The sequence below is a fragment of the Podarcis vaucheri genome, assembly GCF_965113315.1.
Source record: "Podarcis vaucheri genome assembly, chromosome: 12".
NCBI lineage: Eukaryota > Metazoa > Chordata > Lepidosauria > Squamata > Lacertidae > Podarcis > Podarcis vaucheri.
In genome coordinates, this window is record NC_138750.1 from 41,113,623 (window position 1) to 41,139,611 (window position 25,989).

General features: G+C 40.7%; 1 protein-coding gene across 1 annotated transcript in view; it reads left to right on the plus strand.

Annotated features, from left to right (window-relative positions):
* PLXDC2 (plexin domain containing 2) overlaps positions 1–25,282 on the plus strand; it is a 241,551-nt gene extending 216,269 nt beyond the window's left edge. The window contains exons 10-14 of the mRNA XM_082193641.1: positions 5,480–5,540; positions 7,226–7,379; positions 8,370–8,408; positions 18,313–18,473; positions 23,391–25,282. Coding sequence (XP_082049767.1) covers positions 5,480–5,540; positions 7,226–7,379; positions 8,370–8,408; positions 18,313–18,473; positions 23,391–23,507 — 532 coding nt within the window. The 3' untranslated portion in view covers positions 23,508–25,282. The remainder of the gene's footprint in view (positions 1–5,479; positions 5,541–7,225; positions 7,380–8,369; positions 8,409–18,312; positions 18,474–23,390) is intronic.
* The last annotated feature ends 707 nt before the right edge of the window (positions 25,283–25,989 follow it).

Here is a 25,989-nt window from a genome sequence, read left to right on the forward strand (position 1 = left end):
GCAGGCTAATGGTGGACAGATCAGTCTGTATTTTATCATAATACATGCATTTCTAAACATGTTTTATCATAAAGTACACATCTTTTTGCACATATTGATACACTTTTAAGCAGAGAACAGTATCACAAAATTCAGAGAAGTGCATCATCCGAAGGATAATCTTGTTCCAAACCATTTGGAACAAGGTGAGAATTAGGTTGCTTCACTTAATAACACAGAGCAAACGAAATTCTCCTCCAGTGCTAAAATGGGTGCATTTTAGATTCCAGTAACAACACAAACTACGAAAGGTTACATGAAAAGCCACCCTAGATATTTTTTGTTGCTGACTCCTCCAGTGCACGCATTATATAATAGCAGTAATTAAACCATTTGCTTCCCACCTCTAGGTGTAATGAGTGCTAATGGGTATTCCTAATGAGAAAACTGATGAGCCCCTACTCTTCTATAATTCATCAGTAATCAGCATTTGACTGTTTTTGCTGTGTGTTCACTTTAATTTGACTTTGCATTCATCTAAAGACAAATGTAACCCAGAGGGGAAGAAAAAAACTCCAGTATGCCTTAAACTTAGAGCCCACACCATCCAAGCTCAATGAACAAACACCATCTGTCATAGAACCTTCAAGGCTTTCCTTAGCTTGTTTCTTGTCTGTGTTGATTAAATCAGCCTAAGAGTTTTACTGCGTTCATCTGCCTATGTCAATCGGCCTTTCCGATTTGTCTAGGCTTTCCACATCTGGAATAGGAAGGCAGCCATTCAATATGGATCTGCTAATACTCTTGCCAGCAGCAAGCATGGGCTTTTTTTTTATTCTGGTGAGCATATTTATGGTGCCTGTCCCAGCCCCAAGTAAGTGGTGAGTGGGAGGATCTTCCCTGGTCTCGTGATCTCTGAGAACTTCCAAAGCTCAGAGCTTGTGGCGATGGCTATATGTGTCCTCCAAGACCAGGGGCACCATGCTTCTGAATACCAGCCACTAGAGAACAGCAGCAAGAGAAGGCTCTTGTACTCATGTCCTTCCCATAGATATCTGGGAAACAAGATGCCAGCCTAGACAGACCTTTGGCCTTATCTAGAAGAATTTGTCTGCTCCAACCCTAAATCTGGTGGCAACTACAAACGTAGCCAGCCCATCAATATAGTGTGTATTCTTATGAATGAGGATTAGATGGATTTATATCCTGAAAGATGGGATATAAATGATTGATGGTCAGAGTCAGGCTTGAGGTCGTCATAGAATGTGAACACTCACTAATAATATCCTTTAAATAAAATTAGCAACAGACAATTTTTTTCTGGATCCACTTAGTTCCCATGAAAATTAATAGATGTTGAATTAAATCCTGATGAATTGGTTCCATTGATTTCAGATTTGCAAGGCTTGTTGAGGGCAGTAACTCATATTCACATTGAATTAGACACCGCTGTTTGGTAAATGGCCTGGAAGCAATATGCAGATGACACCAAGCTCTTGTTTCTCCAGGTGAAGGTGTGCAAGTGCTGGATTGGTGTCTGGAGGCAGTAATGGGCTGGATCAGGGTAAATAAACAGAAACTGAATTCCAGCAAGATAGAGGCTCAGATGGTAGACAGATCCCTGTCGAGGATTTGGAGCTATGGTCTGTGCTAGATGGGTTTGCCCTCACCTGAAGGAACAGATTTGTCGCTTGGTGATACTTCCTGATTCTGCACTATATACTCAGGTGACCTCAGTAGCAAGGAATGTGCCAGCTACAGCCATTACTGGAATGGAATAGTTTAGTAACAGGTACCATGCCCTGGTAACCTCATGTTCAGATTATTATAATGTGCTGTACATGAGGAAATCTGTAAAGACTGTCTGGAAGCTATACCTAGCATGGAGCACAGCCACCAGGGGTGCGAGTGGTTGTTTTATTTGGGACCATGTTGTTGTTGTTTAGTCGTTTAGTCGTGTCCGACTCTTCGTGACCCCATGGACCAGAGCACGCCAGGCACTTCTGTCCTCCACTGCCTCCCGCAGTTTGATCAAACTCATGCTAGTAGCTTCAAGAACACCATCCAACCATCTCATTCTCTGTCGTCCCCTTCTCCTTGTGCCCTCCATCTTTCCCAACATCAGGGTCTTTTCCAGGGAGTCTTCTCTTCTCATGAGAACCATTTGGGACCATATAAGACCAATATTGCACACTGTTCACTGCCTATATGCTACCAGGCACAATTCAAAATTTTCTTGTCCAGTTAAAAAGCCCTGAATTATTTGGGCTCCATGTACTTGAAGGAGAACCTCTCCCATTATCTGCTGACCTGTGCCTTAAGATCTTCTGAGGAGACCTTCCTTGCAATCCCACTGCCAAGGATACCATATAGGGAGGTGGTGTGGAGAAGGGCCTTCTCAGTTGTAGAGCCCTTTCAGCACAACTCTGTCCCCCTAGAGGTAAGGTTGACTCACTCCTTACTGAATTTTAGGTGGGGTGTGAAGACACATCTTTTTAATCTGGCCTACAGGACAGAGTGATGCCATCTACTTTTTAGTGTCTTCACATTTACAATGCTGAACACTAGCATTTTTAGAAATTATATTTTATTTGATACCCGTTACTCTCCTTCTGATAAATTATTCGTTTGATTTTGCTAGTATCATAGTTTCAGCTCATTTACCTGGGATTACCTTGAAATCAATGGGACCAGCTTCTGAGCAGACATGCATACCATTGAGAACAGTTCCCAGATTTTAAAAATACCTCTTCTCTTCCTGTGGAACAAGATTCATTGCGGAGTCAGCTGAGCATTTGATTAGAACGATGTTCAAAAAATACGTCCCTCCTCAATACACTTAATCCTTCACCCACTTTTCCAACCACAAAAATATGTACAGGCCTCAGCATACCCAGAAGTCTGTTCACATATTATTGCAAACTAACAAATTCTGAGACAGTACATGCCACCTATCAGCCTTTAGTCTCTCTCCTGGTCTAAAGTCAACAGTTCTGCTTAGAATCTCTTCGTTTCTCTGTTGCTGACAGACCATGACTAATAAAGAGATGGCCCTGGGGGTCCAAGCCGTGGGTCTCCTGCCCCACTACTGACCCCTTTTGTAAGTTGTTTCTGGCTGTGTTGTCTAAATGAGGGTTGCCACATGTTTCCTGGCAGCGCCCCTTTGCCCTTGACAGCTCTTTGGTGGGCAGGAAACATTCTCAAATGAAACATGCTGAATCCATCCCATTATGCAGAAATTTCTAAAGATGCTGGTAGTTTTTGACCTCTCTCTTTTCACCATTATAAAAGGAGAAGATTTTTATTTAGAAAAACAACTTTCGGGTAGCATAGTAAATAAACACTCAGCCTTATTTTTCTGTGCCAAAAATAGGGACAAATGACCCCCTAGGACAGTGTTCCCCAACCTTCGGCCTCCAGCTGTTTTTGGACTACAATTCCCATCATCCTTGACCACTGGTCTTGCTAGTGAGGGATGATGGGAGTTGTAGTCCAAAAACAGCTGGAGGCCCAAGGTTGGGGAACACTGCCCTAGGAGACCTCAAGGTGTTTACTGCTTCTTTCTGTCTCTTACATTCACTACCCTGGAATAAATCTGCTCTGTTCCCTGTGGTTCCCTATCAAGAGCCACTAGCCAGATCAAATCATCACCATTATATCTGTAAACATCTCTTAACGTCCCACTGCAACTCCTAACATCACATTTCTGTGTTCCATGTAAACAAGAGAAGCAGAGAATCTTCAGGTTTTTCCCCCCTCCCCTTCAAATAAGGCCCTTGTTCCCCTGTCCTCAAATGTGGTCTGTTAATTGCTTCTCCAGGAGCAGACTTGGGTCATCCTTTGAGAATGAAGTTGTTATAAAACGGCTGTGTTGACAGATGGTACAAATGGCATAACTAATCAAATCTACCATGGTGTTTTCATGGCAATGGGGAATTATCGCTGTGCCAGTAAATGAAAGGCTTATTAAATGTTGTGTTCTAAGCAGGAAATACATTGTAATGATAGCTTACAGAGTCGTAATTTGGGGATGCAACAATGATTATATGCTCTGTGACGGATGGTTCTCTGACATATGCCTTGAAAACATTTTGCAGATAGCTTCACTTGGAGCCAAAACTATCACTTCTGATAATGCAGCTTTTCAGTAAGGCTTTTTAGGTTCACCAGTGCCTCAGCAGAAAACGTCAAATAAGCAGTGCCCTTAGGTCTTTCAAGTTCCTTAGGGCAGAGTAATCCAGATAACTTGCTTGTTCCACATGTTTTGGTCAGGAATTATTTCAGTTCCTCTCATGCATTGTAGGCAGGCAGTTAATAGACAGAGATTTCCTGCTTCAGTAGTGCAGAAAGCTGCCTTGATTTGTGCAATGGGACTTAACTTCCTGGTAAGTGTGGATAAGATTTCATGCTAAACCGTGGTCTAACACCGTGTGTACACATCTCCGCGCACTGCCTCTCCCTTCCTCTACCCCACCCCTAGTGCAGGACTTCTGCCTAGTTTAGTTTCATATTCATCAAAGACTCTCAGCTGAGGGTGTGAGCCAGTTTTTGTGGCTTATAACAAGCCATGGTTGATGAAACAAAATAAATGAATGTATTTTGCTTTTGATATTTTTTAAAAAAATGCAGGTTTTGAATAATTTCTGTCAATATAGCACTGGGTTGATTTCTATAGTTGAGCAACATCTCATGTGTAAGTTGAGCTTGATTACTCCACACTTTCTTGCTTAATAAGTTACATAGTTGCAGCACTTTCCTGTTCAAGATCTCAAGCCACCTTAAAACAATTAATGGCAATTCTTGCGCTGTTGGATGCTCCCTGGGAATAATTAAAGCATAATTCTACCAGCTGCTTTGAAAATGCACTCCTTGTATATCATACACTATAATTTGGTGTCAACCTCATTAATTTTCAGTTAATTAGGGTAAAAGTTTATGGGCATCCCACGTCTTTGCAATAAAAATATGAAAAGTTCAAGGAAAGAATTTCTTCAAAAGTTGCTTTTGAGACTGTTTTGGATGGGTTCTTGCCTAAAACCTGGCATGCACTGATCAGACATTTATGGATTCCTTGATATCTCTGATCGCCTAGTATGATGAAACAGAGCCGTATTGCTTGGTACAGTGTGTTCTTTGTAGTATGGCTTTATACAAAATGAAGGGAAAATGCTGGACAGAATAAATTAAATTGGCTTAAATCCACAGGCTTGAGATCAAACCTTAATCTCCTGCTGCATAGTAAAATGAAACAATTAACTATCCATAGCAAAAAGACACTGACATGTCAAATTGTCTAATCGTGAAAATTAGTTCCTTATAGGGAGAATTAATCATTTTGACTTGGAATATCATCCTAAATGAAGTGAATACTCTGTTGATCATAAAGGTTTAACAGTAAAGGACTTACTTTCCCCCTCCCTCTCCCCCCTTCCCTCTTTATCCAACCAATCTATTTTTCATCTGCATCCGGATCGCTTTAATCCCTTACCATCGTTTAAAGATGTTCCAGTGGATTTGATCGTCATCGGCAAGACTGGGTAGATGGTGGATGCCCTGAAGAGGTAATGTTTTGACATCCCATATTTAATAGATATTTTTTGTGAACAGCTGGGGCAATAAATACATAAACAAACAAACCTGAGATTATGGTCCTGATCCAGAGATACAGCTTTCCCCTGCTAACCAATGTTGAAAGGAGAATTTGGGGGATCAGCTTCCCCTGGAGATAATCAAGGTTGACAGCTGAACATCTGCTCCATCACTATTGCCATGAGCACCTGATGCTGGTTACAAGTGTGCCTCTCCCTCACATTCCCTAACAGCATCTTTTGGGCATGGATGCTGAATCCCAGAGTATTGTCCATGCATAATGACCTTGTCATTTTGGAACGCATGCTAGAATAGCTGTTAATGACATTTAAATATGATAAGTAGGTGTTGTTGTTTTTTAAGATTTAGCAATGTTTCCTTTTATTAGTTATTCATGGTATTGGAAAATATGAGATGTGTTATAAATGCTGGACAGTAGCAAAATGAGTGGCTTAGTACCAAAATACTAGCCTGCCAATTGGTTTGTAGATACTGATGGACTAGCCCTGGATTATGTTTGGAAGGCCTAGGTCTCAACTTTAGAGTGTTGCGGAAAAATCTAGGTGCAAGGCTGCTCAGTCACCCAGCTCATCGGGCACAGCCCACAGGTACCTGCGGAATAAAGGAAGAGGTCTAGTCACCAACCAGAGCAAATAGCTATAGACCAGAGTTTATTGTGCAACAGGTTCAAAGAGGAATTTTGAACCCTGAGGATGGGGTGACAAGGACTTTTGAAAGTTTCTATCTTATCCCAGCATACAGTTCATTAAGCATCATCACTACATCATTGCTACATTAGGAAAGGGGAGGGTTATACATGGTTAACGTAGGAGGAACGTGTTGGGGCAACAGGTGGATACAGGATATGTATTGGAAAGTACATTCTAAGTACCTACTACAAAGGGACAATAGAACTTTGGTTTGCATAGTCTGCCAAGTCCGGAGGAGTGCCTTTGCCCAGTGATTGACACCTATGAGTACCTTCCTGTGAGTACGTGACCTCCCAGTTGAGGGATTATGGCGGGGACCGAGTGGTTTCCAAGTCCTTGGCCAATGAAGCAAATTGGCGGTGGAATGAAGGAAACTAGCAAAGGAGCTGATTTTATATGATTTTTAAAGCTAGGTAACTTCCCTGAGCTGTCAAGTCAAAAGGATACATTTAACAACTTTAAAGATGTGTGCGCGCCCCCCTAATTTCCGTAACAAGAGCATGTGAAGTAATGATGACGAATAGGGGTAGCCAGCATGGGACCCTACTATCAGCCCCAGCCAACAATGTTCAGGGATGAAGGGAATTGTGTAGTGCAACAGCCACTAATGTATGTGGCCCTTACATGACAAATCAGCATTCCCAGCATAGCAGAGAATCTGAGCATGCCCAGAGATCTTTCCCTCCTCCAACCTGGTCACTGCAATTCATTCTCACCCATCTTACAGATTTCCGCACTGCCTCTCCCCCTTTTTTTTTAATCAAGGCAGAGAGTATTCTGTCTTGATTTTTTTTTTTTTTTAGTCTTGATTTAAGGTTTCCATTTTCACTCACTCCGGTCTGACATTTTGTGCTTGCTTTAGATGTCTGTAGATCAGAGACAAATGGCCTTCATTGAGAACCAATTTTCTACTTTCTTGTTTGTGTTCCCCCCTCCCCCCTCTGTAGTCTAAAGATAAGATTTGTGAGAAGAATGTAGACACGACGCAAATGCCTCCTCATACCACTACTGCTATCCAGCAGACAACAATGAGATTCAGAGTTTTAACCACTACCAAAGGAGCCACGACATCCCATCTGCCAACTAGCCTACCCACAGAAGGTAACTTAAACTAGAAGGGGTTATCTGTTGTGCTAAGCTTCACATGACATCAGCACATTGGGGGAAAGCAATCCTCAAGTAGTGATTCTGATCCAAAGATACTACAAATCAAGGGAGGGCCAGTGGCAGACCTCCTGGCAGACCTCCTGGCCTCTCTCTCTGACCCATGGAATGCTTCATCAGCCACACCCTGCGCCCACCATGAGGGGTTCTGTCCTCAAACTCTGATCAACCCTCATGCTTGCATGAACGGAGGCTAGACAGAGTTGTGTGAGTCTGGAAGGAAAGCACCCTACTGTACAAAGGTAACTTTAACATTCTGGCATCACGCAGGGCATGTCATTTTAGGGGGTCAGGGTGAAAGTTAACTTTTGCACATTTCTTCAGCGAGAGATCTTAAAAATACCGTTTTTTGCTGTGAGGAATTCAAAGCTGCTATTATTTTTTGTGATTGGACAACATTTAGCTTTGTAAATATATTTTGATGAAGAAGCACGTAAACTACTTTTGGAAAAACAAAAGAATTTTACTTTTACCTTCTGAAAATGACAGGTGATGTTAAAATAACAACAACTGCAAGCACTTGGTAATTTTTTATTTTTTATGATTTCCATGCAATTCTGCACACAGTTCACTTACCAGGCAAAACTAAATTACATTAATTTAATCAAAATAACTTTTGAATTCCCAAGTCGTGTTACAAGTTCTTAGCACCCCTCATTTGGGGAATTTGAAACTGGAAAGCACAACACCAGCTCCTCTTGATGTCAAGAGTCTTTAGTTCCTTCAAAAAACTGGAGAATGCTAAATTACTGTATATTTGTAGTACAGAAACGCTCTGAAATTACTGATGTGCACAGCCTACTGTGAATGTGGGACCAAATAGAATACCAAAGGTAAACTGGAAATAATAAGAATCACAAGTAAAGCATTATATCAGATTTTTATGCAAAGTTCTGTGTTCTAATAGCTTTGATTTTCTTTTTCTAGATGATACCAAGATAGCATTACACCTAAAAGATAATGGAGGTAAGAGCAGCTAATCTTTGTGTTCAAATAATGTCAGCTACATTCGATGGAACCACATTAATCTGTCTCAGAGAAACCTTGTCCTGAACCCACAGGAGAAGTCACTTGCCTTATTATTATTATTTATTTTATTTTATTTTATTTTATTTTATTTTATTTTATTTTTTGGTACCACAATACTATGGAAGATATTCTAGGAGAGTACACAGTACGTTATTATGTTATTGACATTATTAAATGCATAATACATTTCCCCAATTAGTCAAATATACTTGACACTGGTTTATTGATTTATGGAGTATATGCCCTGCTTTGCCTAACTAGGAAAACAAAGGTAGATGTAGGAAAATACATTCTAATAGAGAAAAGAATGGACTAATTTTGTCAGTCATGCCTCCATGACTTAGTTTTGGTTGAGGCCAGGGATGGGGGCTACCATTAGAATAGAATCATAAAATCATAGAGTTGGAAGAGACCACAAGGGCCATCGAGTCCAACCCCCTGCCAAGCAGGAAACACCATCAGAGCACTCCTGACATATGGTTGTCAAGCCTCTGCTTAAAGACCTCCAAAGAAGGAGACTCCACCACACTCCTTGGCAGCAAATTCCACTGTCGAACAGCTCTTACTGTCAGGAAGTTCTTCCTAATGTTTAGGTGGAATCTTCTTTCTTGTAGTTTGGATCCATTAATCCCAGGCCGCATAGCCAGTGATCAAGGGTGGTGGGATTTAAGAGTCCATCAACACCTGGATGGTCTCATCCCTGGCCTAAGCTCAGATCTGATGAACTCATAAAGGTTCCAGAATTCTGTCTACCACAGTTACCCTTTCTTCTGTCTGGTTCCTTAAAAGAGCACTATCTCTTAAGAATCTCCTTCCCACCCAAGGTATCTTGTTGATGCATTTCACATCCTTGCACACTCCCAAAAGTTAAGTGCTCATTTCCTGTGTTCATATGGTCACAGAGGTTGCTGTAGCTTCTATTCTCTTCTTACACATTTCACTTGCAAACTACTTCTGTGTCCAGGACCTGTCAGCTTAGGCAGGCAAAGAGGACTACATTGCTCAACTCCTGACACTATAGAGGAAATTTGGGACAGAATAATAACATTGATCAGCCAGCAACAACCCTCCCATCCCTATTGATGGACTGTAGCTCTTCATCAGTCAACCACAATTAATTCTGTGTTTCAGAATGTCAAGGATGCTTTAGGAGTCAGTAATTCCCCCCCCAACTCATTCTTTCCTTTCCTTTTCATTTCATTGTTTATTTTTTAAGTTCCGTTGTTTGTGTTCTGCTAGTAACCATGCTTCGGAAGTGTTTTTTACTTCCCTTTTCTGAAGACAGAGCAAATCAGCCCTTAATTGCTTCTCATCTGTGCTTCATTCTAGCACATTTCACAGCAAAGGTCAGAGTGTTCAACACTCAGTATGTCCTGATTGTGGCTTTCTAGGTCTAAAGAAGAGTTGCTGCATGCAATTTATAATACTGGAAAACAGTCATGTGTTGTTGTTGTTGTGTTAACAGAAAGCAGCAATAGATCTTTTCCTGTTATGGACTTCCTTTTCCCCAAAGGAAGAAATCAAAGCAAAAGCAAACCAAGTACATATACTGATGATATATGAGATCAGATTTCTGAGTATTTCCATGCTAGAAGCGTGTGGGCAAAAGGGCTGGTTTGCTTGCCTCCAGTGACGACCTGTAAAACTCTACATTATGCAGCATGGAATTTCAAGTCTGTGGATGGCTGACTTCTCGTGATTATTGTAATCATGCAACTCCGCTTAGAAGCACTTGATTCCCTCCTGCCCCGGTCAGTCTTTACTCAGCTTGTTTACGACCTGAGTTTTCTCTGAATGTCTGTGGGGCACTTTAGCATGGAAAGTCTTGTAAAAGCGGTAGTTATGTAGAGAGCTTTGCTTATGCTGTTGGTTTCTTCCCAGTACTGCTTGAAACAAACAAACAAAATGGGGAGGAAGAACCAAATGCTAACTGCTACCTTTTAAATTGGGGGCTCTGTTCATGGTACATCCTCAATTATGCGCTGCTTTTTATCCTAGCTCTCAGATTAGGCTGATAAAACTTCTCTATCTGTGCTTTGTTAGCCTTTCAGGCAGTTCAGACAATCCCAAGCCAGACAAATAAAAAGCCATCAGCTTTCCCAAAATAAGACCCTCTATTAAACTCTTATCGAATTGGAGAAGCGAGTTATATCTGATCAATGAGGCTGTGTCGTTACTTGGGCTCCTTTGGGGCGCCACAGTCAATACTTGATTAGAAACAACCAAAGGATTCTTAATAATCCTGCCATTCCTTTAACACTGTAACACTTAAGGCCATAATTTATCACATGGTGACTTAATTACATTTTAAATCTTACTGCCGGCTTAGGTCAAACTATTCTGACCTTTTTATTTTATTTTATATTTATGGGGAAATCACCTGTAATTAAAAGCATTAAACCCCCGTGGGAACGCTGAATGGTTTCTCGTTGTAAATTCCCCATTGCTTTTATTGGCTTCTCCTTTCGAAATACAGTTTATCCAGATGTGTGTTGTCTTTTTAAGGTACAGTCTGTCTCGCTATATGTCCTCCAGCTCAGCTTTTTTGGAATATTGTAAATGTTGATTGGTAGAGGCAGCAAAGCAGTTCTGTCTGGGTCTGCCCTGAGAAGGGGTGAGGGAGAAATTCAGTTTGTCTTTTAATGCAAATCTATTTAGTTTGCACTTCCAGAAGCAATACGTGAACCGAGAAACAAGCTATCCTCTGAAATTCACACTTCTCTGAATTTTGCAATGCAGTTCTCCAGCCCCAAAAATATGTGGAACAAAATTGCACATATATGGGGACAATGTGTATTAAGATGCACGTATATGTGAAAACAACATTAGGATACATCACTTTCAGAAATGTGTATGTTAGGCAAAACTGCATACAAAAATGTGTATTTTAGAAGAGGCGCACTTTTAAAATGCTGTTGAATTTTTGTGAGGACTTATTTTTAATTGCAAAAAAAATGTGGAAATCTGGTGAACTGAATTTAAGCTTGGAAGAAGGAGAAACCAAAACTGACAGATTGGTCCACCCCTGCTGAAATTTAAGTCCTATCTTGGAAGATTTTTCAACCTCTTGATCCATTTAGACCTTCTGTCCCAACTTTTAAAAAGTGAAATTTCAAGCTAGAACAGGTTGTGCTAAAGTTTTGTAATAGTTTCTCTTATCTGCAATACTTTGAAAGCGTCTGTTGCTCCCCCTGAAAATGTAAAGCCTTGAAAATTATTGTCAGAAAAGTAGTGTCAGTAATTCCAGAATGTTGGTTTAGTAACTCTGCTCCACCACATTGCCCACTACTGCTTCCTGGTCTCATTGCTATCTTCTCATGTTGTTCACTCTTCCTTCTGGCATCATCCCAGATCCCTGCTTTTCCTCCTTTTGTTCATTTCCTCAATCTACTGATTGCTGATTCTTAACTGCACCCACTTCCGTATTCCAAAACTCTTTTCTGGCACCAGATTCCTTTATCTCAAAGAAGTGTTAATTACTGGACCTATATTCATATGAGCAACAAGATTATTTCTTCTGAAAATGCTATATACCCTTTTGAAATCAGACTCTGTAATCAGTTGCATCTGTAGGAGAATTACCAAAACCTTCCGTTGTAATCAGGTCTGTGCACAAGCAACCCATTTTCATGCACTTCTGAACCAAGAGACAATCAAAGCCAAGCACAAGAGGAAAAGGAAAAGGAAGAGGAGAGCCCTCGATAGATAATTGAATGGTTCAAAATCCAGCCCCAACCCTCCTGAAAGGTGGAGTGGTAAATGTTTTTACGTATTATTACATTTGGATGCCACCTTTCCTTCAATGAGCTCAAGGTTCTCCTCCTCCTCACGCTACCCTCACAATTCTGCAAGGTAGGCTAGACCAAGAGATGGAGATTGGCTCAGGGAGCCTCATGGCTGAGTGGGGATTTGAACTAGGCCCTCCCACATCCTGGTCCAGGAACCTAACCACTATACCATACTGGCTCTCCAGTACATTGCATGACTGTTGAATGAACATCCATCACTTTTTGGCTCATCTCAACCATTTTTCACTGCTAGTGCTATCAGCAGTCTTGGTAACTGCTAAAAATAATATAAACTTGTAAGTAAATATCTATACGTATACATACGTGTGTACGTGTGTGTGTGTGTGTGTGTGTGTGTGCACGCACACTGTAAAATTGCTTTGTTTATTCGCCAGCATTTTCTGTTTTGATATGGCTAGGTTTCAGTGCTTTTTCATGGTGAGGTTCTCGGGGAAGTGGTGCTATTTGTTTCAAGGAATGATGAGCTGGGTGTTTACTCTTCTTTCTCTCTTAACAAAGGGCTTGTTTAAATTCTCTGCCGGAAGAGAAAAGTGCTGAAGTCATTCATCCTGGGAAAGCAGCCTCCCAGATTAATAATCTTTACTTTGAAGAAATTTAATCTAGTCACTCTGATAAATTGCTTTCACTTCAGCTTGTTTCATGGGGTTTTGGAGTTTGCTCAAAAGTGTGTTGGTATAAAATGCCTGGATTTGCTCCAGATTTTTCCGAGCCCCCCCTCCCGCCCGCGCGCTTCACTAAGCACCGTTTTTGACTGCAGCCTTTGCTGCTGAAAGTGTTCAGAATAGTGCAGAAATTAAGCAAAGAGATTATTCAAATCACTATGGTTTGTTTCCTTAAGTGATGGGAATGTAACTTTTCTTTCTCCATGCTGGATGCCAAAATCTTATTTTGCTTTGAAAAGCAGTTATATAAATGGCAAGGTGGAAAATGACTGCCATTGAATTTAAACTTGTTTTTGCATCAGAACAGCCTCCAGGATTGAGAATATGCAGAACGCCAGCAGAAGATCTCTGTTGCATTCAAAAGCCTGCATATGCAGGTCAAATAAAAGATGTCTCCTTGATCAGTTTACTCTTTTAGAATTTGTAATCCCAAAAGAAATTGAGATGTGGTCTGCAAATAACATAGTTCTGCAGCAATTATTGTGATTCCAGAGACAATTATTCTATGGTAAAAGATCTGAGGATTGCAATTTAATTTTCATTTGGTTCATAGAAGGAGAATTCTTTGGATAGTACTTTGTTGCTTTCTGATCTTGCCTTGTAGGCTAATGCTCAGTGATATCCATGCAACATTACTACTGCATTTTGGGGGGCTGGTGTCTTATAATGGAGAAGAGAGAGAGACTCAGAATGATAGTGGATTCATTTCATTCATTCTACAACTGATTTCAGAATGTCCACAGGATGAAATCTGGGTTATAACTGTGGAGCCTGTTGGTGTTTTCTGCCATCTAAAGTAAGACAGCAGGGGATTGACAAAAGCAGTGAAGTGGTTTTTCTAGGGAATTTTGAATTATAATTTTCCCATGCAAATTTGGGTTATTTACATAAGAAAACCCCCCAGTTTGCATCATAAAAAATGTGATGCCCTGGAGAGTAATCTAATTTAGCATGTTTATTTTACTTGTATGGAGTAAACAAATGTCAAAACTTTGAAACTGCCAACCTTGCATAATAATGTGTTTGCAATGGGCATCCATTCATTGTCACTAATCAACTTTTGAAATGGAAAATCTTCCTTGGAAAAATAAAGCACTAGGAAATTTTCAGCCCCACATTACAGGCAGAAGGGAAATCCATTACTGGATACCCTGCTTGTTTGTCTTTGTAAAGTTAAAAGCAGAAGGGGGTGGAAATAGATCCTGATTGCATCACTGAGGGATGTGGTGGGTGGGTGTGGACTTTTTATCCCAATGCTGTTTTCCTGATCTAACCCTCTCCTCCAAATTGTAATTTCATCCTTAGTGGGGAAAATACAGTTACATAGAAATAGCAGCTTCCAGTGGGGGGACAATTTAGATTGTGAAATAGTACAAAGAAAAATATTTTATAATTCTTCTCTGGAGTCTCATAGCTACACTGGCTCCTTTAGCTTTAGCATCCTGTTTACTTTGGTCTTCAGGTAGAATTATTTCATTTTCTTGCTACCTGAGATCCTTCAACTGCAGTTGCTAGTAGCTGAATCTGGAAAGTTGTCCAGACCTTCCTTTCCCTGTGTATGTAATAAAAAGGCAATATACATGGAGCGCTTCATAAGCAGAGGCTGGCAGAAATACTGACAAGATGTTGGCATTTGTATTGTCTGGAACTGACAGAATTCTCATTTTCAAACCTGAATGCTAAACATTGTATGAATATCAAATGGATAGGATTAGTTTTTATGGTTCTTACTTGCTTAGCTTGTGGTTTTGTTGAAATCTGGCATTATCTAAGATGTCTGTGGCCTGAATCTCTTTTTAATAGAGCTTTGCTTATATCTACTGTGAAGAAATTTAACTCACACATACTGGTGCCACAGGAAGCATTTATTTATTTATTTATTTATTTACGGCTATTAGCCCATAAAATATGTACAAACATAAAAGCACAGAGGCATAAGGACCGATATATTCGACACCAAAGGGTGAACGTCACGGTACTAGGGTGGGTCAATGAGCAGAGCCAAATAACAGCTTGGGGCCCAGAGAGCTCCAAGGGACGGATCACAGAAAAAGAAACTGAAGACGAGGTCCGACATGCACTCTCATCGTAACTGTCCGATTAGTTTTGGTGTTGTTGTTGTTTTTTAGTTGTTTGTGTGTGTGAGATAACCGCGTTCAGGAATCTCGCCACCTGCAGAGTTACCGAAGGATCTGTATCCTGCAAAAGTAGTGCGGCGTGTGACTCAACAGGCCGGCCCACCAAGCGCAGTGAAGCAGGACCTAGGAATTTAGTCCTGGCTATGCTATGTAGGGGGCAGTTGAACATTATATGTGGAAGAGATTCAACAGTTTTCCCGTCACACACGCATAACGGAGACACCAAACCCTTAGAAAATCTGTGGCTCAGCAGGTTCGATGGAAGGACATTGAACCTTGCACGAATAAATGCAAGTCGGTGTGGTACAGATGAAAGAGATGACATGTATGATGGAAGGCCAAGTGGTGGGGTTATTCCGTGATACCTGGGGGAGCAAACACCCCCACCCCAAGCGAGGTTGTGTTGATTTTCAATGTCTGCTAATCTTTGCTCTATAAGGCTTTTGGCTGAGCATAAGTTCATCTTTAGGGAGTCTGCTGGGGAAATTCCAATGCTCAGGAGTTTGGCATGGATTTGGTGCCACAGGAAGATTTGGACTGCAAATTGTGAACTCTTCGAAAATGCGTTGGTCTCCTTCTTAGGGACTATTTAGTAGCTCCTTGTTAGTAGACTATTTGGTGGGAATCAGAACTACACTACAAATGGACTGCTTCTGTACCACATTATTAAGATCTTTATGGTGATAGGCTAGTGTTGCTGCTTCAGGCCCCTCATTTCTGGTGGTGACCTGTCAGTGGATGTTACTCCAGGCAGCACAAAAACAGCAAAAAATTATTGCTAACAAAACTTTTAGAGGCCATTCTCTTGCAAAAGAATCCCAGAGCATTTCCCAACATACTATAAAACAACGTAATAATAACAGCAACAACCCAATTAAATAAATCAATTTATCCATCAATTATAGAATCATCTAAGAGATTAGCAGTAAGCAGGTCAGGTAGGTAGGGGCTAAGGTATTGTTGTAGATTATTATTATTTTGTATCTTTATTTTGTATCTAGTGATTTGTGTGGAAATCGTTCAGTTTGGTTCTGTACTTTTTGATGTTTAGCTTATTGTTTATGACTACTTTTGTTATGCTTGCAGGTATGTAATTTTTGTATATGTTGCAAGCTGCCTTGAGCTTGGTTTTGGCCTTTGAAAGACAGCATGCGAATGAAATGATTGATTCAACAGATCCTAAAACTTCAAATAGCAGAAATTAAATACCCACCATGCTTTGTTGGCAGTTGCCCTTCTAAAACAAGGAAATGGGACACTTGTCTTGAGAACTTCATTTGGGAAGCGAAAGTAAAAAAAAATCAGTCCTCCAGTTTGAAAAACCAAAGGCAATTCTGCTGACAAATTCCACTTGGGCAGTGCCAATCTCCCAGGTTTTAGCATCCAGGAATCTGTGGTCTGTCTGATTTGGATTAGAAGAGAGTGCTTTCACACAGTACTGCTGTGGTCATGCCTGCTGTGTAGCCTATTCTCAAATAAAGCCATGGCCCCAAGCAAGACTCTGGAAAGCAGGTGTCAATCAAGAGCAGCCAGCATAGAGTGGCATTGTTGTGCATGTGGCCTCCGGGCAGCAACGTCACCATAGCTTACCAGGTGGGAGAAGAACACCCTGATGGGTGAACCAGATTTGTTCCATTGGTGCAGCACCAACCTCGCTTCCCGCTTTCTTCTCAATAATCTGCAACATCATCAATGCCATTAAGCCAGGTGCATGCCACGACCCTTCCCTGCCAGCTGTTCCTGGTGCCAGTGCAATGTTTAAAAATGTTTTAAGGGCATGCTCTGGATGCAATAGACAAGCTTGAAAACCCATGCACCGTTCATGTATTCTCACCAGGGAGCCACAATTGCATACAGCTCCCAGCTGAGTAGTGGCCAATATAGCCCCTTCCAGGAACCATAGGATTGCACTCCTGGGTTTGAATAATATTCATTCAGAACTCCAGACCTCTTTTGATGACTCTTATTTATCTGGCTTTGTTGGTCAAATGCCCATGCAGTGTTTTATTTATGGCAAAACAGGCTATTCTACCCAGTATTAAGCTTTCAGTATCCCATTAGATGTCCAGAGCATCCAAAACCACAATTTTTCTTTGCCACTGGCAGCCAGACGCCAAGAAACTAGCTAAATGTACTAAACTTCATGGCATCAGTTTTAAACAGAGTTCTGGTTGGCTAGCTTTTGGAAGACTGTTTTGCTGTTGATGGTACTTGCTCTGATTCGTCTCTTTCTCAACTGTCAACGTATTACAACATGGAACGTGTTGCCATAAAAGCTTAGCAACGGGATGGCTTTCGGCAGCATTTTTATATGGTACTTAGGCACTGTTCCGATCAAAATATTTGAGGACCATTTAATGCCCATCTGCTCCTCTGTAGCACAGAAGTTTGGGAGATGATGCTCTGCACTTGCCCAATTTTATTGACTCTTCCTCAGAAAGATTTGCGATAGCTCGTAACTTGGAAGCTTGCAAGATGTGATGATGACCTGCAGCATTCAATTAATGGGTGTCTGCAGGCAGCGGTGCATACATTAGTGGGAAAACAAAATATAGATTCATTATGTGGCTTAATTTGGAAACGCTGGGGTGCCTACATTTCGTGTGCAAAGAAGGAAAGCCCTGCTGGACCAGGCCAAAGGCCCCTTTGGTTCAACATCCTCTTCATACAGGGGCCAACCAGAAGCCTATGGGATGCCCACTAGCAGGACCAAAGGGCAGGACCAGATTCCCAGCAACTGGCATTCAGAGGCACACTGCCTCCAGCAGTGAAAATACAACATAGCCATCTGGCTAGTAGCCATTGAATTTGGCTTATTCTCCATGCATTTGTCTAATCCTCTTTTAAAGCTATCCAAGTTGGTGACCATCACTATCTCTTGCAGGAGCGCTGTGTAAATAAGTGCTTTCATTTGTCTGCCCTACTTTTTCCATATCTAGCTTCCTTGGATGGCCCCAAGTTCTACATCTTGATCATGTCCCATTCCTGCCTCCCGCCTTACTCATCTTCTTTCCCTAAACTATATTAATGTTGTTTATTGAGCTAGAAATAAAGAGAGCATTTGGAAATTGTCCATTTTCATTGGCAATATAGCTCACAGGAAAAGAGGCACCTCGGTTTCCTAGGCTAAAACCTTGTTGTGTGTATGGGAAAGAGGGAAAGAAAATGAAATCTTGCCAAGCTTAATCCATTTGGGTTGGAGTTATATGGTGTTCTTTCTTCTTTTTTACAGCCTCAACAGATGACAGTGCAGCAGAGAGAAAAAGTGGGACTCTTCACGCAGGTTTAATTGTTGGGATTTTCATACTGGTCCTGATTGTTGCAGCGGCAATACTTGTGACAGTTTATATGTACCACCATCCAACGTCAGCAGCCAGTCTCTTCTTTATTGAGGTGAGATGTGTTTGTCATACTAGATCACCAAATCTTCCACCTATAACCCGGTCAGAGGCTGGTCTGCTTCCTGTATGCTGAAACTCTGAAGTATTCTCAGAGTCCTGATAAGCACTGGCTTTTGTCTTTTCCTGTCGTGTTGCTATTGTTCTTCTTTGATTTACAATGCTTGGCCTTTAGCTGGGCAGTATGATAACAGGCAGGGAGTGACTCTCAAGCCAGTTTAACTGCAGCGAACTTGAGCATGACCTTTTCCCCAAAACGACATGTTAAGTGACAGATCTGACTTGTTTGCTGAATAAATTTCTGAGGTCAAGTAGTCTGTCTCCAACCCTGTCTGAATCATCTTTGCAATAGTTGATCATATTAATGTGACTGTGCCATCATGATACACTTGTTAATATCAGTATAACACATGCTATTATCAATAATGGTGGAAATAATTCATCTTAACTCAGTGTGCCTTTATTGCATATTTTCTGTGTCTTACGAAAAGAAAACACTGAAGTATCACTGTTCCTATAGGAAAGTAGACAGTAGCCTCGTTCCTGACATGGCTGTGGGCAACAACGTGATGCGTATGACTGCTGGTTTCTGTAGCAATTGCATTTCTTTATTTTTCATGCCCTGCTCTTCTTTCCGAGAGTTCAGAGCAGCTTATGTGTGGCTTCCTGGCAGAGTTTCTTGCAGGCAACTCACAGAGTCCAGCCTGCTTAGCTTCAGCAATAGGGCTGTGTCCTGGGTCTTCAGACTGTTGTCTTTTGCAGAGGCACCATCCAGTGTATGTGGAAGCACATCTAGGTATAGAAGGGAAGATTTATCTACTTCATTCCTTTGCTGTTTGAATGCACATGCAAGTGTCTAAGGCTAAGCAGATGGCCACCTGTGCAGAGATGCGATTCAGTGTATTTGCCAATCCGCATGTTGGTCACTCATTTAATGCTTGCCTATGCAAGCAGAAGTGTGGATCCACCGCACAGCTACATGCAAGGAACAGGTATGAAGAGAAAAGCCTTTTCATCTGGACAAACTGCTGAATTGGAGTGAAGATTCTCATACCACACAGCACTGCTCTCAGTGTTACTGTACTCTGCTCGTATAGGTAAAGTGGTTGTGCCTCACTGGGTTCAACTGAAGGTAGAAATAATTCACATAAGCAACACAATCCACCTCCACAGCTACCGGACCATTCTGCATGCTGATCGTCATCAAGGCAATTTCATCAAGGGAATGCCAACATCATTGCTAGGCGGATGGATGGATGGATGAATCAACAAATCAAATGCCAAATGATTTCAATATGGGTTAATCTACAACCCTAGACTCAAATGAGACTACTTTTGAGTAGACATGTCTCATTGGAATCTGCACAGCTCTTTCACCAGTCTGTAGAGCCCTCTTCCTTTAAAGGGGGGAGTGGCTTCATGACCAGCAACAGTGACAGAACTTTCATGGGGTGGTTAAATCAATCAATCAACCTTTTTATTCGACCGTCAGTCAGAAAATCATGGGGTGGTTGATGGAGGTGGGGAGAGAAGACTCAGTAGTCACTCAGTAGTTCCCAAAAATGAAAATGAGATTTGTTTGTTTGCTTGCTTGATTATCCCTAATACTATCATTTTCTCTTTAATAAATATTGTAATGTAGCAAGTTACCACAAGGACTTGTTTAGTAAATTGGTAGTAAAATTGCAAGTAATCTCTGCATGCAGCAAATAACAAAAAAAGAAGTTTAATGTAATGGAGACACACACCCCCCATGATAAACTGTTATGTTTCTGGTTTGGCAAGCTTCTCAGCATGCAGAATAGTTTCAGGCACCCTTTCTGTGTGCATTGGTGGACAAAATGACATGTTTCTGAAATGATCTCCACCGCAGACATTATGAGCTTATTGTGGAATAAACTCATGGAAGGAAATGCATATAAAGAGATTATTTAGAATCTCAGCAAACTAACATTGAATCAGAGCATACACAGCGCTCGTAATTGCTGTAACTGAATTCTTGTAGTAGGTAAAATGTACAGCATTATTGGTGTACATAAAAAATTATATAGCTCCTTATAAGGCATAACAATATGCTTCTCAGTTTCATCAGGAGCCATGGGGGAAATAGTCATTAAATGCCAATATACCCATATTCCTTTGCTTGCGCAATATGAGGAAATCATTAAACCCCAGTGAGCACATCTGTTCAGTTATTCTATCACCAATCTTCTCCTTCATCACTTATCCCCTAATCTTTATCTCCCTGTGGCATGTGCATAACAGATCTCTCCCACTACTTACTTGCTCACAGCATCCAGAACTTTCTTTCTTTTTTTTTACAGACCCAGTGGGTTGCTGTGCACGCATACAAAATCATATAACACTCCCCCTCCCATTGTTTTTAGTAACACTTTCACCGTAAATAACTGGCTGTTTTCATTGTTTGGAAGACAAGGGTGTTCTGCAGCCATGCTTGCCATGTGCATTCTGTGGCTGCAGTCCTATATTCACTTACCTGAGAGTCTCATTGCACAAGTCCCCTAAATACTCAGTGAGGCTAACACCTGAATAGACTGGATATCTTTGTTAGATGTTAGAAGGCTATCCAGGAGAGCTTCTTAATTCGATTGGTGTTCTCTGCCCAGTTGGTGGTGTGTTTGCTGTTGTGCTTATAGTATTCATTTGAGTGCATGGCAAAGAGAGAAGCCGGCTGGTTTGTTTTTCAAAAGGCAAATAACAAATAGCTCATTTCTGTTTTAAGGACATCTGGACACTTAAGCAATAAGCTGATCTAGTTGGAAAATTCAGTTTAGTTCAGTTCAGCAAGCTTTGTTTTGTTTTTTTAAGATTCTCCCCCTCCCAATATTCTTTATTGAGTTTGATTATTAGTACAGCTATTCCATTCATTCTTCAAAATATAATAAGGTATACAAAGAAAAACCAGAATAACTCAACATCAAATCACACTTTATCTTAAGTCTTTAGAGATGACTTCCCTCCACCTCACTTCGGGTCCTTACTTCTTCTTTTTCTTTTTAATTGTGTCCTTTCTCAACTTTTAGTTCACTGATCTTACATGGCGTACATTATCTGTCTGTTATCTAATTTGTGAAAATTAATCAAACATATTAAGGATTTTGTTTGGGAACAATGTTTTTCTAAGTATACTCGGTAACACTCCCACTCAGTTTTAAACTTTTGGTTTGTTTGATTCCTGATTACATCTGTCATCTTTGGTACCAATTTCAAAATCCTAGATTCCACCATTGCAATGCAGGACAGAGATCATAAGGAGAACCACAAAAAGCACATGTAGTTTGACAAAGATATGTGTGAAGAAAGTAGATAATGTTTTGTCATAATTGTCTCATGGCCATTTCAGCAGTTCATCATGGCTGCCCCTTTAATCATAGGCCCAGGGAGAATTAAAAGAAAAAGTGTAAAACACATTGAGCTTTAATAAATTAATCTTTAGCTAACTGAAATGCTACCATTTGAACAGCTAGTGTGAAGTAAGACCCTCATTGAAGAAAAAGAAGAAAGTACCCAGCCTGTGCTTCATTATTTCCCTCATTTTCCTAACTGCTTCTATACTAAACTGTCACAGACTTCATAACCTAGTGATTACATCACTTAGTTTCCAGAGCAAAGGGGGTTCCTCAGTTACCCTGGTACTCCAGCAGATTGCATAATTGCCTTGTTTTTGTGGGGGGGAGAGGAATGGAGCTAGAATCCTTTCCACTGCCCATAGTTGGAGCTCCACTCCTAGAGACTTCTTCTGTAGATACATTTTTTAATTTTTAAAAAAGTTCCACTCGTATGCAGTATATAAAATTTAATCAGTGTTCCTGAAGTAGGTCTGCAATATCTACTTCTTCCCCATCCTTTACCTTTTCTTAGTTTAGTAGCTACTGCTAAGTCTAAAAATGATGAGAGATTAATTTGGCTTCTCCTGGACTGCAGGAGTGTGAAGAACTGCAAATCCCGCCAGGACAATTAACTTTTATTTGTATTATCAATTAATAGCTGAAATATTTGAGTTTGGATTGGTAGCTCAGTCAAGTGAACTAATAATAGCTCTTATCAAAGTTTCATGGCTTGACAGGTACAATTAGACAACCCTGACTGTTTGCCTATGTTATTATTAATGAGAAACTTCCGAAGCAAAACTTTTTTAAAAAAAACATAATATCTCACACATGAAAAGGAGTGGAAAGATGTTCTTTGGACAATTTTCAAGTTTTTAAAGTAACTTGCAGGATTTTTCATTTCTTGTATGACAGCTGCATCCCATCTTACATAAACTGATTATTTTTATTTCTGATTTACAACATCAGAAATGGTTGTTTACACAAAGAACATGAACATTCCTAGACAGCTTTGCTGAAATTCTAGAATCCATTTATGTGTCATCAGGCAAGTTACATAGAACTATTGTCATAATGACTAACTGAAGTCCCATTGATTAATATCCCAACAAACAGTAGTTTAAGGATGCAGAGAGTTGTTTGGAGACACTTATTCCCCACACAGAACTACAATTTCCGCAGTTCCCTGGTGGAAGAGGATTAAACCACTTGAAAATTGTAGCTCTGTGAGGGGAATTGGGGGTCTCCAAATAACTCTCAGACCCTTCACATACAACTGTATGGTGGTGATTTAAATGTGTGGTGTGAATGTGGCCTAGTTCTGGAACTGACCCTACATTTTTACATAGATTTATGTAGAGCAGTGTTGGCCAAACATAGGTCTTCAGCTGTTTTTGAACTACAACTCCCATCATTCCTAGCTAACAGGACCAGTGGTCAGGGATGATGGGAATTGTAGCCCCCAAACAGTTGGAGACCCAAATTTGGCCACCACTGATGTAGAGCTAGGGACAGCTTCTGCTAGAATCTGACTGCCTTTGTTTGTGTGTCCACTCTTCTAGCGTCGCCCCAGCAGATGGCCTGCAATGAAATTTCGAAGAGGCTCTGGACACCCTGCCTATGCCGAAGTGGAACCGGTTGGCGAAAAGGAAGGCTTCATTGTGTCAGAGCAGTGCTAGGATTTCTAAGGCAGATCACCAGTACTGGCCTACGGGTGTGAGACATTTACCCTGCCTCTGATGAAAGAAATGGAAATCTAAGCTGCTGTAAACCCGAGAGAGACAGAATGGAGTTCTGGATAAACTTTCTCTAAGGAAAAGTGTCTAGGATACCCAATTACCCTTTCAAATATATATTTTTTGCCCCCCTCACAGCAAATCACCAAGCCATGTTTCAGTAGCACCCCTCAGAAACACCTACAGTAGGAGAATGATGAACACAATTGCCATGCTCTCTAGGTATCGGAGATGTAGAGTGATTCAGGATATAAAGCTTTAGTTCAGAACAGTGCTTCCCTTCTGGATCCAGTGCAGTGACTGTGGTTTTTATTCCAGCTGTTACCGGTGGGTTATCCTTTCAGCCCCAGAGGCAATGCTTCTCGTTTGACAAGGCTGCTGGTGAGATCAATCTGATGCAGATAACATAGCTAAGCAGTTTTCTACAGTTCATGAGTAATGCAATTTTCATTTCTAAAAATAAAATAAGAAAACTCCACCCAAGTGCAGAAACATGATATACATCTGAAAACAACAAGAATCCTTCTTGTATTCTGTAGGTTTATATCCCATGAACTGTGACTATTATTGTTTTGATCACAACTATATTTCTATAGTTGACAAAGCATTAGAGAGTTGTCAGGGGGTTTTTCTTTAAAAAAAAAAGGCTATAAGGTTTTTCACTATGGTGAAATTGGGCTGTCCTGCTGGAATATAGAGAGAAATTGGACTACTATTCAGTTTTGATCTTCACAAAAGTGAGACGGAGTCAGCACTGCCAGGTACGCTTGCTTGGGAGTAAGTCGCTTAGGAGTGACCACGCCTAGTATTTAGCTGATAGTTTCAGGGATATTGCTTATGCTCCTGAAATGTGGATTGAAACAGAAGTGGTAGATGTGTTTGGCTGATGCCAGAGGGGAAAACAGCCTTGAAACACAAAAAGAAATTACTACCATTTTTAACTCTTACCATTCTGTCACAGGTCACTTGAGAACAGTGCTGTTGGTTCCACCGCACCCCTCCCCAAGACAAACATTAAATGTGTTGCAATCCTTGCAGATTCATGTAGAAGTATTGTTTAATGCACATAGTAGCTGCATATACATACATACATACATGCATATATATATATAAATACATATATATATATAAATCTATTTTTTTTATAGCTAACACAAGGCAGGCTCTTGTGACTGTTAAGAGTGCTTTTTTGCCATCCGGACGATGGAAATATATTGCATTGCTGCATATTTCCACTGAGTTGTAAAATAATCCTTAATATTAAAATAAGATTTTATGTTGTATAGGGAAAGTGGTTCATTTATCTGCAGTGCTATAACTTTGCCTGCCTCTGGAAGCCACGGTTTCTTAAACAACAAAACCCTTTCCTTCCCTGACTGGGAAAGATAATATTTTTTTAAAGAAAACTCCCAGTGAAATATTCCTTTGGATGGAAAGGGGGCAATATATATTGAGCTACTAAAATGTCTATTCAGATTTTGTATGGACATTATTGCATTGTGAAACCCATTCATGAATTTCACCTTCCATATGAACAGCAGCACTTGAATCATAGTAGTTTCAGGTTGTTCAGATACCTTTTCAGGTTGCACCTTTATAACACGGTTCTTTACATTTTCACATCAATACTTGTATGGTTCTGGTTTTTTTAAAGGGGGGGAACAAAACCTCCATGATTTTTACTTGTTATTTCCTTCAGTAAATAATACAATACTGTATTTTCTGTATTCATTATTTCCTCTGTTGGATTCATTTTGCTGTGTGTCCACTAGTCATCCAGAAGAAGATGGGAAAGCAGTGGTTTAACTACAAAACTGTTAAAAAGCCAGTCATTTTCCTTTCCTGGACTTTTCCATTTCCTGGTAACAAACCAGAACTCATTCTGTGCAGGGGCCTCCCATTCCTCCAGTGACAAGTCTGGGTGGACAGCCAGGAAACAAGAAGTTTATTTACCTGAGGACCAAGTAGATTACTGGTGAGGACACTTTTCCAGTCCAAGGGCTGCATTCCCTTCTGAGCAACCTTCCAGGGGCCAGTGATAGACGGGGCATGGGGCAAAGGAGCACAGAGCAAGAAATGTAAACACACCTCTCAGTATCCTCCAATTAAACAAACTAGAGGCATTATTAGCATTATTATTATTTTATTAAATTTGTATGCCACCCTTCACCTGTAGATCTCAGGGCTCTTCACAACATAAAAATACAAGATAAAAAACACACAAAATACATAATAAGAAGAAGAAGAACAAGAACAAGAAGAAACCAATAGCCCACCCCTCCCACAACACACTTAAAAAGGTATTGGATGTGAAACAGCCCAAGGTCTGGTTGAAGGATGTTTTCACCTGGCGCCTAAAGATGAATAATGAAAGTGCCAGGCGAGCCTCTCTAGGGAGAGCATCCCACAAACTGAGCCACTGCAG